Genomic DNA, 16490 nt, shown 5'->3' with positions numbered 1-16490 from the left:
CACTAAATAAGATGCTCTCTGTTAAATGTGATAATCGTCTCAGTGCCGAATCGTCCCGGATTTAATCTGTTTAACAAATATTGTATTCTGTAATCATTTTGTAGGGAAGCTATACTTTGCCATCCCAACCACCATCCAATATGCTTCTTTAGCAACTTTCTCGGGGATTTTAGTGTTGCAATCGGCCATTTCTTACAACTTTCGCCACTACTTTATCAAGCTTTTTCCGGTTTTTTTAAAATATCCTATTTAGATTCGAAACCGTTTTATTGTAAATTGTTACATTGAATTTTTGTCATCATAATCTATGTGTCAGTTTACAAGCCATAATTACACTGTCAACATTATTTTCGATTCGATTTTGTTAAGAATAGAATATTAGGCCTACCAACTTTTTATTCCAAATAATATTTTTTTTTATTATTTCTATATTATATTTTCAAAGAGTATTAATTATATAAACAATCCTAAAATTTACCCGAAAAAGGGGGAAATACAGTATTAGTGAACAGTCCCGATGGCATTATTATACCCATTCATGAATAATTCATACATACTCCCTCTAAATAACCCTCTAAATAAATATTTCTTTGCAGTATGCTAAACAACTTTTTCCCAGTAGTTAATGGAAGTGTCCACGCATGTGCGATATGAGTTTTGTTTGCGGTCAGTACACATGCATTGTATTTATCGAGTCAGCGACTCGCAGCTGGGTTTAGTGGCCTTGTTAGTGTTGGTAGTAGCGGGTAACTGGAGTTTCACACACACCGCAAACACACACATAACAAAGAAAATTGAAACAGAAGCTGTACTCCTCTTCTTTCGTTAATGGTGACAATTGACACTTTTATTCAAAATGAGTATGTAGATAATTGTTGTATCATTCAGAACCAGTTTGTATTTAATTGATCTATTATATGTGTTAAACAAGTTAAGATTTGTTTGTTGTGGTAGCTCAGTTCAGTCGACACGACTTATTTATGATGTTGTCTAGACTTATAAGTCTCGGTTCATGCGCTGGAAACACAATCAGGATTCCCTTTGGACTAGGCCTAGGTTATTGGGGGAATTAGGCCCGCTCACCTTAAACATATTTTACGGAACAGTAATATTCCGGCACCGCTGTTCCTCCAGTTAAAGAAGTACCTTAATTTACGATCTTCTTACCGCTGCTGAATGTTTGAATATTCATATTTTGTTGAAAATTACTAATTTTTACCATTAGGCCTATAAATAATCATGATTCAATGTTAGTAGTTATTGTTTATGGTCTTCCTATTTTGAAGAAGTTGCCAAGTATAATTAAAATATTATTAAGACTGTCATGTGTGAATATAGGCCTACTTGAGATTGTATGACTAGATGTAAGTATAGGGTTCAAGTATTCTATTCTACGCTTGTAGGGGTAGGCCTATGTTTCATTGGACATCTTGCAAGTCCTTCTTATCATTTGCCCATGGTTTTGGTAATACACTGTTGTATGACGTTGTGTGCTTATTCCGAAATTAGAGGTGCCACATGAGGCGCTCGTGAAATCGGACAAGAAAAGTAACCGATATTTGATACGTTTACAGAAAACACATTTGAAGAGGAGTGTAATTCTATGGAAGAAGACAATGACAGCTTAGACGCCAGTCCGGGGTTAAAAGCAAAACGATCACTTCTCACAGGTCATGGAGTTACTCTTAAGATGTTAATGGATGATCATTTTGTTGAGCCTGGAAATGGTTGCCTTTCAATTGATTATCTGGTAATTGTAACTATTTGATTCTTTGCATTTTGATCATGTATTTATTTGTAATTATAAAATATAGGAAAGGTCATATTTTAACTGATATTGTATGTTCAGAGTCATGATTCAGTTGCTATTAAATGTTTAAAAAATATTCTTTTTGTCAATTCCTGTTGACTAATGATATTGATGCTTTTTTACTTTACATAGAGATCTACAGACAAATTGTACTGGTAACCCCTTCAAAATATTTTCAGTTTAAATGGGTCATGTGCAAAATGTACTTTAAATTATATAATAATTAACATTTATTGCAGGGTCAGAAGTTCAAAGCTGATCTCCTAGAGAGTGGACAAATACAATGGGATGGACACAACCACTTGTTCAATTCACCTAGTGCTTGGGCAATACATGTGAAGAAACTTGTCAATCCTGACAAGAAATCTGGCTGTGGTTGGGCATCTGTGAGTAGTTTTGGCAAGGTGTTCAACTTTTCTAAATGACCGAATTGAATGTGCAAATTCAAAACTGGGTACACCACCAAGACATTCATTGAATGAATGACCAAGGCTAATAGTCTCTCAGTCTCTTATGACATATATTTGTTGTACAGATGTTTTCTCAGTTTGATAAAATAAAACTTATCTTGCCAATCTCACTTTTCTTTTCAGGTTAAGTATAATGGTAAGAAGTTAGATTTAGTTAAATCATCCTGGCTTAGAAAAATGGGACAGAAGATGGCATCTGGTATAACACCACCTCTGGTAATGTTCATGGTTCAGTTTTCATTCATTTCTTTATTAGCCATAAATTACAAAAGTATGTAGTCTGAGATGGCAAGGAATGACCACAGTGTAAAATAATTAATAACACTAAAAACATTACAAATTACAATAGACTATCGGATATATACCAGATATAACAATTGCTTAAAATTATAAAATTGAGAAAATACATTAAATATTTTATATACAAAATTATTATTTAAATATATTAAATTAAATGTCGAAAATACAAAAAAAGAGATTAACCAATTAAATAGTTGACTCCCCAAAGCCAGACACATTTGGTATAATCCATGATCTATGGTTGTCCATACATTCTTTTTTTCTAAGCACAAATTGACTGTAATGTTAAGATTGGACTATAGCTTAGGTTCTGTCAAATTGTGTTTGATTTAACTTATGTAGGAAATTAGATTAACGCTATTATAGGCCTAGTGTAATTTTTCTCTTCAATCTTTGGTTCAATCTGACATAGTTCAAATATCTATTATAAAAAAAAGTTATGGGTTGTAATAATGGTTTCTGAGAGGGAGAGTTGGTTATTTTTGATGTTACAGTGGTGGAACATAATTGATCCCCAGCCTGGTTATGATTTTTTCTAGTAAAAATATAAAATAAATGATGTTTTTTTCTGCTAATAACAGACTCCTTCATCTGAAATGAATCTGTCTATGGATGAAAATGGTAGTTACTCTGATTCAATGGACTGTAATGGAGATAAAATGGATAATGAAGGAGCAGTAGATCTGAGAAGTGAGGCTACCAAAGCAAGAGTACCAACAACTGCAGACAAAAAGTAATAATAGTACACTATTAATTATAACATTTGATATATGTGAATTGATTTTTTTATTTTTGTTAATGAACCATAATCCTTTTTCATGTTTGATCATCTATTTTCTTAACAGTATTTCTTAGTACAATATTCAATAAATAGGTATTGTATTTGGACAAAAGATATTCAGTTCAGCACTTCATTTTATGTACCATTTGATCTGCTACAATTATGTATTCTAAGGTGCTTTCATTCCCATGTAAAAAAAGTGTTTTCTTTGTTACAGAAACAATACAAGAGAAGACATAATTAACAAAGATGACAAGTTGCAGAACAATGGTAAGACTCAACTGTTTTATATCAAGCTGCTTTCTTGTCTCGATAAGTTTGAATCGGTACACTGGTTTCATTAACTAAATTTAAACTATATCTTAAAACAGTATTTAGAATACCAAATTAACTACTAAATACACAGGTTTAGGCCTTCTGAGACCAGAAGGTACACCATCATGTGTAGGGCTTAGCGTAGCATGCTAAGTTTGAATGAATGACTGAAAATTCTAGTACTAATCATGACATAAAAGAAATGAAAATCAATTTCTCTATCATCTTCTGAATCATGAATCTCCTGCCATACCTTTTCCATTAAAAATACTGCCTTCAGGAGTCTTAGTAGCTTATCACAAAAAATACATTGATTTTCCTCATTATTTTTCAGAAAATCTCCAAAATAAAAATGGAACAAAAGCAAAACCAAAGATTATGACCTATGCAAACTTACTGAAGGAAAAATCAAAACTGTAAGATATAAATTTATTTGAAAGAAAATGGTATTATTATACTAATAAACAACTGTTTATCATAAAACTATGCTTTGAAGATTGTTGTCTGTTTTTGCAGTTTATCAACAATGCAAGTTGAGTGTATGCAGTTTAAGAAAATTGGAAAAATTCAGCCATTCACTGTTTCAATATCAACCAATTGTCTTTTGTTAATGGTAAGCTGTTGAATAAAAAATATTAAACATTGAAAATATAGAAAAAAATTATGGAACATTATGTCAAATGTTCCTTTCAAATAAGACTGGTTAGACCTTTCACTGCATGTACCTGGTAAACAGGAAATCCAAAATAGATGTAATGAAGTCACATGATGTAATTAATATGAAATTAGACCAACCCTTTTCCCACCACACACCACAAAAATAATTACAAAATTTAAAGGGTTAAAATTCCTTTTTTTTTTTAAACTTAACATATACGGTACTGTATACAAAACTCCATATTGTTTTTATTTTATTGATATAGGATTTTCACTGCCATTTGACAACAAGTGAAGTTGTTGGTTACCTAGCTGGTAAATGGAATAACCAAACACAACGTAAGGGTATTATAGTCTAAATAGGCCTGTTTATGTTATACTGTATTTAAAGACTTTGTACTGTTTACTAAAGATACCATATTCCTGTATATCTCAACTTTTACATTGTTTATGGACTTTGTCGGCATGCAAGTTATGTACAGACTTGCTCAGTGATTTTGACCATTTGTAATTAGACAGTTCAACCTCATGCAAAAAGTGACTGATCAAAGGCTAACATTTTTATCAAGTCTATGACAGTTTCCTGAATGTAGAGACATTTTCTTACTTTTTCAGGCATTTATAATTCATTTATAATTCATTTATATTTCATTATTAAAAAGAATCAATTAGTGAATTATAAATGACTATCATTATTTCAACCACAGTATGTCATGACTTAATTTGAATTTAACAGTTACAAGGTAAGTTGAACGCATTTGCCGTTATCTGCAATTCATTTGCTGCAAATGAATTCAACTTAACGCCAATTGAAATGTATTGGATTTTATTCAAGTCAATTGCAATTCATAGCAATTAAACGGCTGTCCACAGTATTCGTGTAATGCTCTCCTACATATTTGTGTTTTTCAGATATGACAGTAGTACAAGCATTTCCATGTAAATGTAAATTGGATGATAAGGAAAATGCGGGACTAATAGAAACTATGGTGAGGATGTTTCACTTTCATTTGAAATACACAGTGTGTATGCGATGGGCAGTGTGTTACACAACATAGTAACATGGTATAAAAATATCATATGACATACATTTTCAAATCATGGTTTGCCATTCTCTGACTTAAAATTAAATTTGTAGTACTGGGTGAGCGAGCGAAGTAGCCTTAGTACTACAAAGTGTAGATGATGGTGCATTTGTAGTACTAGAGGGTGAGCGAGCCAAGTAGCCTTAGTACTACAAAGTGTAGATGATGGTGCATTTGTAGTACTAGAGGGTGAGCGAGCCAAGTAGCCTTAGTACTACAAAGTGTAGATGATGGTGCATTTGTAGTACTAGAGGGTGAGTGAGTGAAGTAGCCTTAGTACTACAAAGTGTAGATGATGGTGCATTTGTAGTACTAGAGGGTGAGCGAGCCAAGTAGCCTTGGTACTACAAAGTGTAGATGATGGTGCATTTGTAGTACTAGAGGGTGAGCGAGCCAAGTAGCCTTAGTACTACAAAGTGTAGATGATGGTGCATTTGTAGTACTAGAGGGTGAGCGAGCCAAGTAGCCTTAGTACTACAAAGTGTAGATGATGGTGCATTTGTAGTACTAGAGGGTGAGCGAGTGAAGTAGCCTTAGTACTACAAAGTGTAGATGATGGTGCATTTGTAGTACTAGAGGGTGAGCGAGCCAAGTAGCCTTAGTACTACAAAGTGTAGATGATGGTGCATTTGTAGTACTAGAGGGTGAGCGAGTGAAGTAGCCTTAGTACTACAAAGTGTAGATGATGGTGCATTTCTTGTACTAGAGGGTGAGCGAGCGAAGTAGCCTTGGTACTACAAAGTGTAAATGATGGTGCATTTCTTGTACTAGAGGGTGAGCGAGCCAAGTAGCCTTAGTACTACAAAGTGTAGATGATGGTGCATCTGTAGTACTAGAGGGTGAGCGAGCGAAGTAGCCTTGGTACTACAAAGTGTAGATGATGGTGCATTTGTAGTACTAGAGGGTGAGCGAGCGAAGTAGCCTTGGTACTACAAAGTGTAGATGATGGTGCATTTGTAGTACTAGAGGGTGAGCGAGCGAAGTAGCCTTGGTACTACAAAGTGTAGATGATGGTGCATTTGTAGTACTAGAGGGTGAGCGAGCCAAGTAGCCTGAGTACTACAAAGTGTAGATGATGGTGCATTTGTAGTACTAGAGGGTGAGCGAGCCAAGTAGCCTTGGTACTACAAAGTGTAGATGATGGTGCATTTGTAGTACTAGAGGGTGAGCGAGCGAAGTAGCCTTGGTACTACAAAGTGTAGATGATGGTGCATTTCTTGTACTAGAGGGTGAGCGAGTGAAGTAGCCTTGGTACTACAAAGTGTAGATGATGGTGCATTTCTTGTACTAGAGGGTGAGCAAGCCAAGTAGCCTTAGTACTACAAAGTGTAGATGATGGTGCATTTCTCGTACTAGAGGGTGAGCGAGCCAAGTAGCCTTAGTACTACAAAGTGTAGATGATGGTGCATTTCTTGTACTAGAGGGTGAGCGAGCCAAGTAGCCTTGGTACTACAAAGTGTAGATGATGGTGCATTTGTAGTACTAGAGGGTGAGCGAGCCAAGTAGCCTTAGTACTACAAAGTGTAGATAATGGTGCATTTGTAGTACTAGAGGGTGAGCGAGTGAAGTAGCCTTAGTACTACAAAGTGTAGATGATGGTGCATTTGTAGTACTAGAGGGTGAGCGAGTGAAGTAGCCTGAGTACTACAAAGTGTAGATGATGGTGCATTTGTAGTACTAGAGGGTGAGCGAGCCAAGTAGCCTTAGTACTACAAAGTGTAGATGATGGTGCATTTGTAGTACTAGAGGGTGAGCGAGCCAAGTAGCCTTGGTACTACAAAGTGTAGATGATGGTGCATTTGTAGTACTAGAGGGTGAGTGAGTGAAGTAGCCTTAGTACTACAAAGTGTAGATGATGGTGCATTTGTAGTACTAGAGGGTGAGCGAGCCAAGTAGCCTTAGTACTACAAAGTGTAGATGATGGTGCATTTGTAGTACTAGAGGGTGAGCGAGCCAAGTAGCCTTAGTACTACAAAGTGTAGATGATGGTGCATTTGTAGTACTAGAGGGTGAGCGAGCCAAGTAGCCTGAGTACTACAAAGTGTAGATGATGGTGCATTTGTAGTACTAGAGGGTGAGCGAGTGAAGTAGCCTGAGTACTACAAAGTGTAGATGATGGTGCATTTGTAGTACTAGAGGGTGAGCGAGCCAAGTAGCCTTAGTACTACAAAGTGTAGATGATGGTGCATTTCTTGTACTAGAGGGTGAGCGAGCGAAGTAGCCTGAGTACTACAAAGTGTAGATGATGGTGCATTTGTAGTACTAGAGGGTGAGTGAGCGAAGTAGCCTTGGTACTACAAAGTGTGGATGATGGTGCATTTGTAGTACTAGAGGGTGAGCGAGCCAAGTAGCCTTAGTACTACAAAGTGTAGATGATGGTGCATTTGTAGTACTAGAGGGTGAGTGAGTGAAGTAGCCTGAGTACTACAAAGTGTAGATGATGGTGCATTTCTTGTACTAGAGGGTGAGCGAGCCAAGTAGCCTTGGTACTACAAAGTGTAGATGATGGTGCATTTGTAGTACTAGAGGGTGAGCGAGCCAAGTAGCCTTAGTACTACAAAGTGTAGATGATGGTGCATTTCTTGTACTAGAGGGTGAGCGAGCGAAGTAGCCTTGGTACTACAAAGTGTAGATGATGGTGCATTTCTTGTACTAGAGGGTGAGCGAGTGAAGTAGCCTTAGTACTACAAAGTGTAGATGATGGTGCATTTGTAGTACTAGAGGGTGAGCGAGCCAAGTAGCCTTAGTACTACAAAGTGTAGATGATGGTGCATTTGTAGTACTAGAGGGTGAGCGAGCGAAGTAGCCTTAGTACTACAAAGTGTAGATGATGGTGCATTTGTAGTACTAGAGGGTGAGCGAGCCAAGTAGCCTTAGTACTACAAAGTGTAGATGATGGTGCATTTGTAGTACTAGAGGGTGAGCAAGCCAAGTAGCCTTGGTACTACAAAGTGTAGATGATGGTGCATTTCTTGTACTAGAGGGTGAGCGAGCGAAGTAGCCTTGGTACTACAAAGTGTAGATGATGGTGCATTTCTTGTACTAGAGGGTGAGCGAGCGAAGTAGCCTTAGTACTACAAAGTGTAGATGATGGTGCATTTGTAGTACTAGAGGGTGAGCGAGCCAAGTAGCCTTAGTACTACAAAGTGTAGATGATGGTGCATTTCTTGTACTAGAGGGTGAGCGAGCGAAGTAGCCTTAGTACTACAAAGTGTAGATGATGGTGCACCCTCTATCATTTTTACCGTGGAAAGTTGTATTATTAGCTATAAATGGCAAAAACATCCTCCATACACCCACCCCATAGGGCAATACCATGTTCATAGAGCGTGGTTCCCACTAGAACGCAACATAACGCAGCGACGTATCAACGCAAAGTGTTGTATTTCGTAATCACAAGTGGGAACCAACGACGCAATATTGCTGCAAACATCACTACAGGAAATCAAATAAGTTTGATTTGACGCAACAACGCAAGGCAAAAGAACACTGAAAAACATAGTACAGTACGTACTAAAAAGTATACAGGGTGAACCAGGTCAAGGTCTACGGCAACTAACGTTGACGCGCAACAAGCAGGTTTGATTTTAAGCAGGCGGGGGCAAACACAATTATTGGAAGGGCATTTGCGTAGGTTATGTTGTGTCGCTAGTGGGAACCAAGCTTTATATTCTGCAAAAAAATTCTGAAATAATCGTTAGTTGCAAAATACAGCAACAAATACTTAGTTGAAACCAGGAAGTCGCAAAGTAATGACTCACCAACCCGGAAATTACTTCTACCGTGCCGACGGTTAAAAATCTATTAATTTATATAGATATTCTCAAATGAGTATTTAGTATAATTACAGCATAAATATAAATAAACAATGTAGCAACTTAAATTTATCTTTTCAGATTCAACATGATATATCATTGCGAGGTCTTTCTTTGATTGGATGGTATCACAGTCATCCTATAGCTGCAGTAGAACCCTCAGTACATGACATAAATTGTCAGATGCAATATCAACTTAAATTAAAGGGAGATGGAGCATCTTACCAGCCTTGTTTGGGTGTCATCTGTGGTATGATGATTTATTCTTGTAATTTCTCAGTAATAGTGCTTTTTATAACTATGCAGTAATTTCATTTATAGTTGTAGTTTATCCAGGCTGGATTCTGGATGAGAAATCTACTTAATTATTTACTTCTAGCTGATAAAATTAGCTCTTATAACAAACCTGTATCCTTGACATTTGATTAGTTAATTATGTACATCCAGTATTAGTTAGAAAGACAATAGTATAAATTTCTGGTCCTTTTTCCATTGTGCAAGGAAATTCAATGGTTTTTTTTTTATCTCATACCGTATATATAAACATTTTTATTTTTTCATTATTGTTTTAAATTGTACTAGTTGTCAGTATATTTTGTATGTTACAAACACAAATGTTTATCTGGCGCTCTATGGCCTGACACAACCGCTTGACCGCTTACATAAGCTAGTTCAAACAATTGGGTAGCCTGAGAATAATGTGATGCATTTGATGCAGTGTTTCCTCACTTAAATTATAAATTTGTTTGTGTATATAGTCTGGAAGAATAGGTATATTTTTCATCACAGAAAGTGGCATTCCTTTTATGTATTTCCTATTGTAACATCAAGCATCACAGTAAACACTGTCCACAACACGAAGATATTACGAGAGTACATGGTCTTTTTATTATGTTGTGGTAACTCGTAATTCCGCTTTAAAGAAATATTTCTTTTTTAATGTATTTGTAGGACCTTACCGAGATAACTCAAAAACATCTGATGTCAAAGCATTCTACGTCATGCCATCAGTAGAGGTATGTACCTTGCTTTTATTTTTCTAAACAAAAAAACATGATAACTTACTTTAGTATGGAGGAAGCTTAGAGGAGCACATTTATTTTGAGTCGATATCACTCTTCACTATCATACCAATTTTAAATTATAAATTGAATTATCAATTTAACAATTATTATTGCCTGTCCATACATCAATGTTGCATGTTCATTTTTAGTGTACTGCTTAGTTTTCCGATGCTGAATTGTTATGCTTCCAAATACGTTTCAACATTTTTAACCAACAATGAGAGAAAGAAAAGATCGAGTGAAAACTAAAAAAAAAATAGTTGTACTTTGATTCTGGAAAATAAAATGTGGACACATTGGACAGTTTTATGTCACTACTGTTTTCTATAATTTTTGTCATAAACAGCTATACAATTGGAACAAAATAGAATTGAATAACTACTGTACATGTACTTCTAATATGAGGCTTGTAGAAAAATCCAAATTGAAATTCTAGTTTTCTCTATTCCGTCTATGTAGTGATATATTTACAGTTCAGATGACATTTTTATGCTAGTTTAATTACAATTATTTTATAATGAAAGGAACGAAGCCTTGATCTGGGAATGCCAATGAACATGAGAACAAGCTCACAGCAAGATGTCTTTCTTACTCAAGATGTCTTGCAAGAAATGGTAAGGTCATCATCATTCAAGAGAAAAATCAGTTAAACAAATATCAAATGGAACTGCAAAGTTTGCTATGATGAAAACTTTTATGGACAAATGAAAGAGTGTTTTTTTTTTAACGGGGGAAAGTAAAAATGGGTAGTACGATTTAAAACCAACACTCGTATTACAGATTAGGGCTGTACTAAATAAATTAAAATAATAAAATAATAAACTGGTGTTTTTGCATGGGAAGGTGATCATAAGGCCATAAAAAATGTTGATAAAAATATTCTTGTTGGGAATCAAATTCATTCAATTCAAATAGACAGTTATTTCTCTTTCTTTTCAAATACAAGAAGCAATTAACAAATTGTTTTAAACAAAAGAGCGATAGTGGTGATGTGATAAAAAAAAAAGATTAATCTAGTATTTAATAAATGTCGTGTCAAATTAATAACCTGACAAACTGTACTATAACACTGCAGTGTAGAGGTGTTGAAAATAAAAACAATAAAAGCTGCTTTCAATATATATTATACACTTAAAATGCTTTTTTCTTTTTTTTTTCTTCTAGAAAATGTTGGCAGCATTCTACAGAGAGGGAAGTGATTCCGTGTCATTTAGTGATATTTGGCATTTAAATACAACATATCTCCACAAATTTACGGTATTGAAAACAAGTTATTTTTACTTTAATATACAGTGCAAACTAATTTACAATTCTGAACAAAAAACACAAAAAAAAAACAACACAATAAAATCCACACAGATTAGTTGTAACTCACTTTTTGGTAATTGCTACTTATAAATTGATAAAGGTATAGATAGATACTGTAGAAACATTTGTATAGTATAGAAATGAGTTTGTTTGGTCTTTTGTTTGTTTTTTGTTTGTTTTTTTGTCTATAATTAAATATTATAGTCAGTATTAACAATAATATGTTATTTTATACTGTAATTGTTATTAAACCTGTATTTTGTCATTCAACTCAACAATAAAAATAACTCTCACTATATTTATGCTGTGTTTGACAGTTAGTGTAAAATGTACACAAGCTGTGCTTGGAAACTAAGAAATGCAATTGTATTACAACTTTGAACTGTTTTATTTTTAAAATGTGTTTCATTCAAAATTAGTAGTTGTATTAGTGTAGTTTTAGTTTAAAAATAAGTTTTGTAATAGCGTCGAGTCACATCTTATGTCGTTATTTCAAATATGAAAAATGTTTCAGTTTCAGTATTTATTTTCCATTGTTTTTGTATTAAATTTTGTAATTGGTATCTACGCATGTGTGCCACTGTTAAAAAAGTGTTGTTCCAAATAAATATTATTATTATTATGGACTATGAACATTAATAATAAATTATTTATTGGATTTCAGAATACTCTAAATATATATATTTTTAACTACCTATTTTTATGTTGTAAACTTTCAATATTTTTATTATATATATATATATATATATTTCGTACATTAATAAGTAAACAATTAATGATTAAACACTAAACACAATGTATTTTTGTTATTATTATTATAGGCATCTTTGATGGATAAGCTACCTCAGGATAATTCGGATGGTCGACTATTAAAATACATCATATCTTTAGTCACATAGTTGCAGCTGATGTCATCATCAACCTTTGCTCAATACCATTCCAGGTTACTCAGAATGTTATTTCAAATATATTCCAACTTTATACTTGCCTTGCTTTAAATTACAACTTGAAAATATAGAGATGTGTGTTGGGGTGGTGTTTGAGAGAGCTTATTTACAGTACTACATTGAGAAGTGAGAGGTTGAGATTTGTAGTTAGTAAATCCAGCTTAACTTCAAAAATAGAATAATTATTAAATAACAATAATTATTTATTATAATATTAATATACTATTTATAAACACAATTCAACTTGATGAACATTGGACATAAAAGTTATAATAATGATATTTATTTTTCATATGTATATCTGATTATGTACATTTTAAGGATACATCCAGCTTTAAAATACTTTTTTTATTTTAAAATATGATCCACATTGATTCTCTTTGTGGGAAGCAGAACAAGTATAAACAAATATTCTATTAAATTTGTCTTATTGTTAAAATAGGTAGAATAGTTAATTGTGTTGATTTTTGTTTACTAGCTACAGATAGCTACGTTTTACACTGTTTAAAATTGATACTTGCAGTGGTTCCATCATTCTAGAAAACCAGTGGCAGATTCATACCGAGCATGGACACATCCTATGTACGCCCTATAATCTTATTTTATTTTTACAATAACATTCTGAATGTTAGATATGTATATATTATTGTTAGTATGAGTGTTATTATTGATACATTATACAGTATTCATTTTTAACCTACACTTCCACTTCCTTTTTTTTCTTCCATGTGAACTTTCTTTATTTATCTGCCACGGCACAAAATAGTCATATTTTTGAGAGAAAAATTATGCAAATAATGATTGTAAATAGTATATTGATCAAATATGCATTAATGCTCATATCACCACAGCCAAACAGACTAAGCAAAATTAACGTGTATAATGTTTCTTTACAAGAGTTGGATCACTTAGCAGGTGATTCATTGTATCGAAATTTACCCTATTTAAGAAAAAAAAACATAGTAAAACTATAATACACATTTTCCTCCCGAAAATATATATAATATATATATATAAACAAATCAGGCAAAGAACAGTAATTCTAAACCGCCCGGTGATATACTGAAATTTAATTAATTAATTTTAAGCGATAAAGATGAGGAAATCTGTGAGAATGAGAAAAAGTCGCCCCAACCGAGACTCGAACCCAGATGTCCTAACCATTAGACCACTGGGGCAGAACAATATATATATATTAAAATATACTGTGTGTGTATTTAGGCTGCACTGCATTCTTGAAAAAAAAATGTTATAAACAATTATTTTTAAAGATTTCTCTATAGATTCAAAAGAACCATAAATGTGTACATAGTTATAGGGCATATCATAAAAAATAAAGTATGCACTAGAAGGCGGTAATTGTTATATTTTCTATTGAAGAAAAAAATGACAAAAACGCAGAATGGTCAAAAGTTTTATAGATCATCTATTAAGTAATGAAGGCATAAATTTCACAACAAATTGTTTACACAAAATATGGTTGTTTTGCTTAGTGTAGCTCTTTTCAAAAATAAATTTCAAATTTTCCAAACAAAATTGTTGGCTATGCAAATTCTGTATAATATGTACATGTATTTGTTTGAGGAAAATAAAGCATAGTAACTGGTCAGATCTATTCTTTTGTTGTTGTTAAAAGTCTATTATAGAAATAACGTAACCTTTACCTCAAATGTGACCTCGAATTTTTTACCGATTTATGTTTGCACCAATATGAACCTCATCCCCATATTATTTGTCAGTTTAAGCACCCAGATCAGTGGGTAGCTAGCTTTCGACTTTCTTGTAGTTTGAAACACTTCTTATAAATAGTTATAATATTTTATAAGGTAGGTAACATGCAATAGGAAAGACAAATGCAAATGTGGATTCGGGAATGCAAAATAGAAAATAATTTTAAACTTAAAACGATATATTTTCAACTTAACTTTATCTTCAATTGGCCTTTTATTGAGATATTATTATTTGACACCGACGAATCTATAATAATAGCATTAAGCCAAAATGTGTTCCTCTATCTCCTCTTAAACCGCAAGTCCGATATTAACGCCATTCGAGCTGGGGCACCTTTTAATACCCTGTTTTTAGGCCAATTTCTTTGCAACGGCCGAATGCCGTTATTGGTAATCATCGGCCATTTTCCTATGTCACAATTAGATCACTCAAGTCATTAGCGATATCGAGACAGCAGCACATGTGATCAGCGTATAGCCTCAATGCTGCCTTGCGCCATTTCAAATGAAAACCGGGGCGGTAAGTACAAAACTGTATTCTGGCTCATGTTTCTACCTCATGCACACCGCTCCTGCCGAACATAAGATTGGGCACCCTTTTTATCTACCATTTTTCCAAACACCAAATGCAGTGATACCACCAATAGCTGAATGCGGGATGATTCGGCCCAGGTTTGGCAAGATGAATCGGCCCACTTAGGCCGATATAATGTCTGACTAAAACTAAGAGAGGCTTCTAATTTCATTAGCTCCCGATAGGTTTTTATGATATGAAAGTTTGTGAAGTACATTATGCTAACATTATGTTATTTTTGGGGGGATTTTTAATAGTTTGTTTTATGTAATTTATTTCCAAGATGTGTAGGCCTACAAGTAGGCCCCTAGGTACAAACAAGGAGGATGAAGTTGCAATCGTATTTACTTCTTTCTAATTAGGCGTACACCGCCAGAAAACACAGTGTTGTTCATCTTAAAGACAATCCACCAAATATTCTTACCACCACAAATCAAGACATTCAACTGAACAACAGGAAACTGCACGAATATTCAACCAGATTCAACTAAGTCACTGTTCTCCAGTCGGAAATGATATTAACATACTTCGAAGCTTTTACAAAACATGATAATTTACCAGACGACTATGAAATGCAGTATTATGTCCTATACCAAACTTATAATAATAATAACTGACATAATAATATTAATTAATAAACGTCTATTATTTTAATATATTTACACAAACAAAACAAGAACAAAGATACAGATGTATATTAAAAATTAATATTAATGAGATTCTGTTTTTTTGCTTTCAAACATTCATTTTACAGTGAGCACTATTATTATTGACTCTTGCTTTTAGAGTTCAATCAAAATAGACACTGATATAAAGACGAATACAGTATAATAATGTGTAATGTACCTCTCGGCACTATACATCCATTTACAGATTTGTGAATACTTTATTTCTATAATATCTTTAAAATTATAAGATGGTGCCCGTCCATTGGACGGGTAACTGCTAGTCTAATTTAATGTTTATGATTATTCGTTATTGTTCATATAAATGTTTGGTATAATTTCATTTTATTAAAGAGAGCCCCTAAATATCAGTTAACTTACTGGAAGGGTTGCCCTCTCTAAAGATGGTTAAATGTATAAAAACAAATACTTGTTCAACAACCAAAAGGTACAGGGGCAGTTCATTTAAACTGAACCAGGCTACAGCCAAGGCTGATGCAGCTGCCAAGATCTAAGAAGAAAGCAGCTGCAGAGAAAGAAAAGAGTGTAGTAAAGAAGGCAAAACAATTAGCAGCGAAGAAGGCAAAGAAACCAGTTGTAAAGAAGGCTACCAAATTCAAGTCACCCAAAAAGTCTGAGAAAAATGAATCTAAGCCGAAAAGGTCTATCAAGTTTTGAGATATTGACCGAAACACGTTTTGCTCTAGCCTTTCTTTATGAAGAGGTATTTTAATAAATGTTTTGGCCAAAATACTTATTGTATAATAGAAAAATATATTAAAGAACTTTTATTATGATTTTGTATCTACAAAAACAATGATATAAACAAGTTACGCGTTACATCCAATGAAATGGATGCAGAACGACATTTACGACAATTTATAATTTGAGTGTTCTTAATAAATTACCGTTTAATCCTATTAAATGTAAGCACATACGGTTTACTAGATCAGCCAAACTTAAGAACAG

General features: G+C 33.9%; 2 protein-coding genes across 2 annotated transcripts in view; one reads left to right on the top strand and one right to left on the bottom strand.

The window, feature by feature from the left end:
- Window positions 1-16490, bottom strand: part of LOC144844692 (uncharacterized) — a 276862-nt gene that overhangs the window by 193731 nt on the left and 66641 nt on the right. The window lies entirely within an intron of this gene.
- LOC144845543 (MPN domain-containing protein-like) lies at window positions 684-14159 on the top strand. The gene is made up of 15 exons (XM_078702979.1): window positions 684-860; window positions 1575-1750; window positions 2050-2196; window positions 2404-2496; window positions 3162-3313; window positions 3579-3631; window positions 4011-4092; window positions 4193-4289; window positions 4600-4672; window positions 5246-5322; window positions 9315-9483; window positions 10185-10249; window positions 10822-10911; window positions 11462-11554; window positions 12427-14159. Exons 1-15 carry the CDS (start codon window positions 857-859, stop codon window positions 12502-12504), a joined length of 1449 nt encoding a protein of 482 aa, XP_078559105.1. The 5' UTR covers window positions 684-856; the 3' UTR covers window positions 12505-14159.

This window comes from Antedon bifida, chromosome 1 (assembly GCF_963402885.1).
Source record: "Antedon bifida chromosome 1, ecAntBifi1.1, whole genome shotgun sequence".
Classification (NCBI taxonomy): domain Eukaryota; kingdom Metazoa; phylum Echinodermata; class Crinoidea; order Comatulida; family Antedonidae; genus Antedon; species Antedon bifida.
This window is presented reverse-complemented; position numbering and strand designations above follow the sequence as displayed.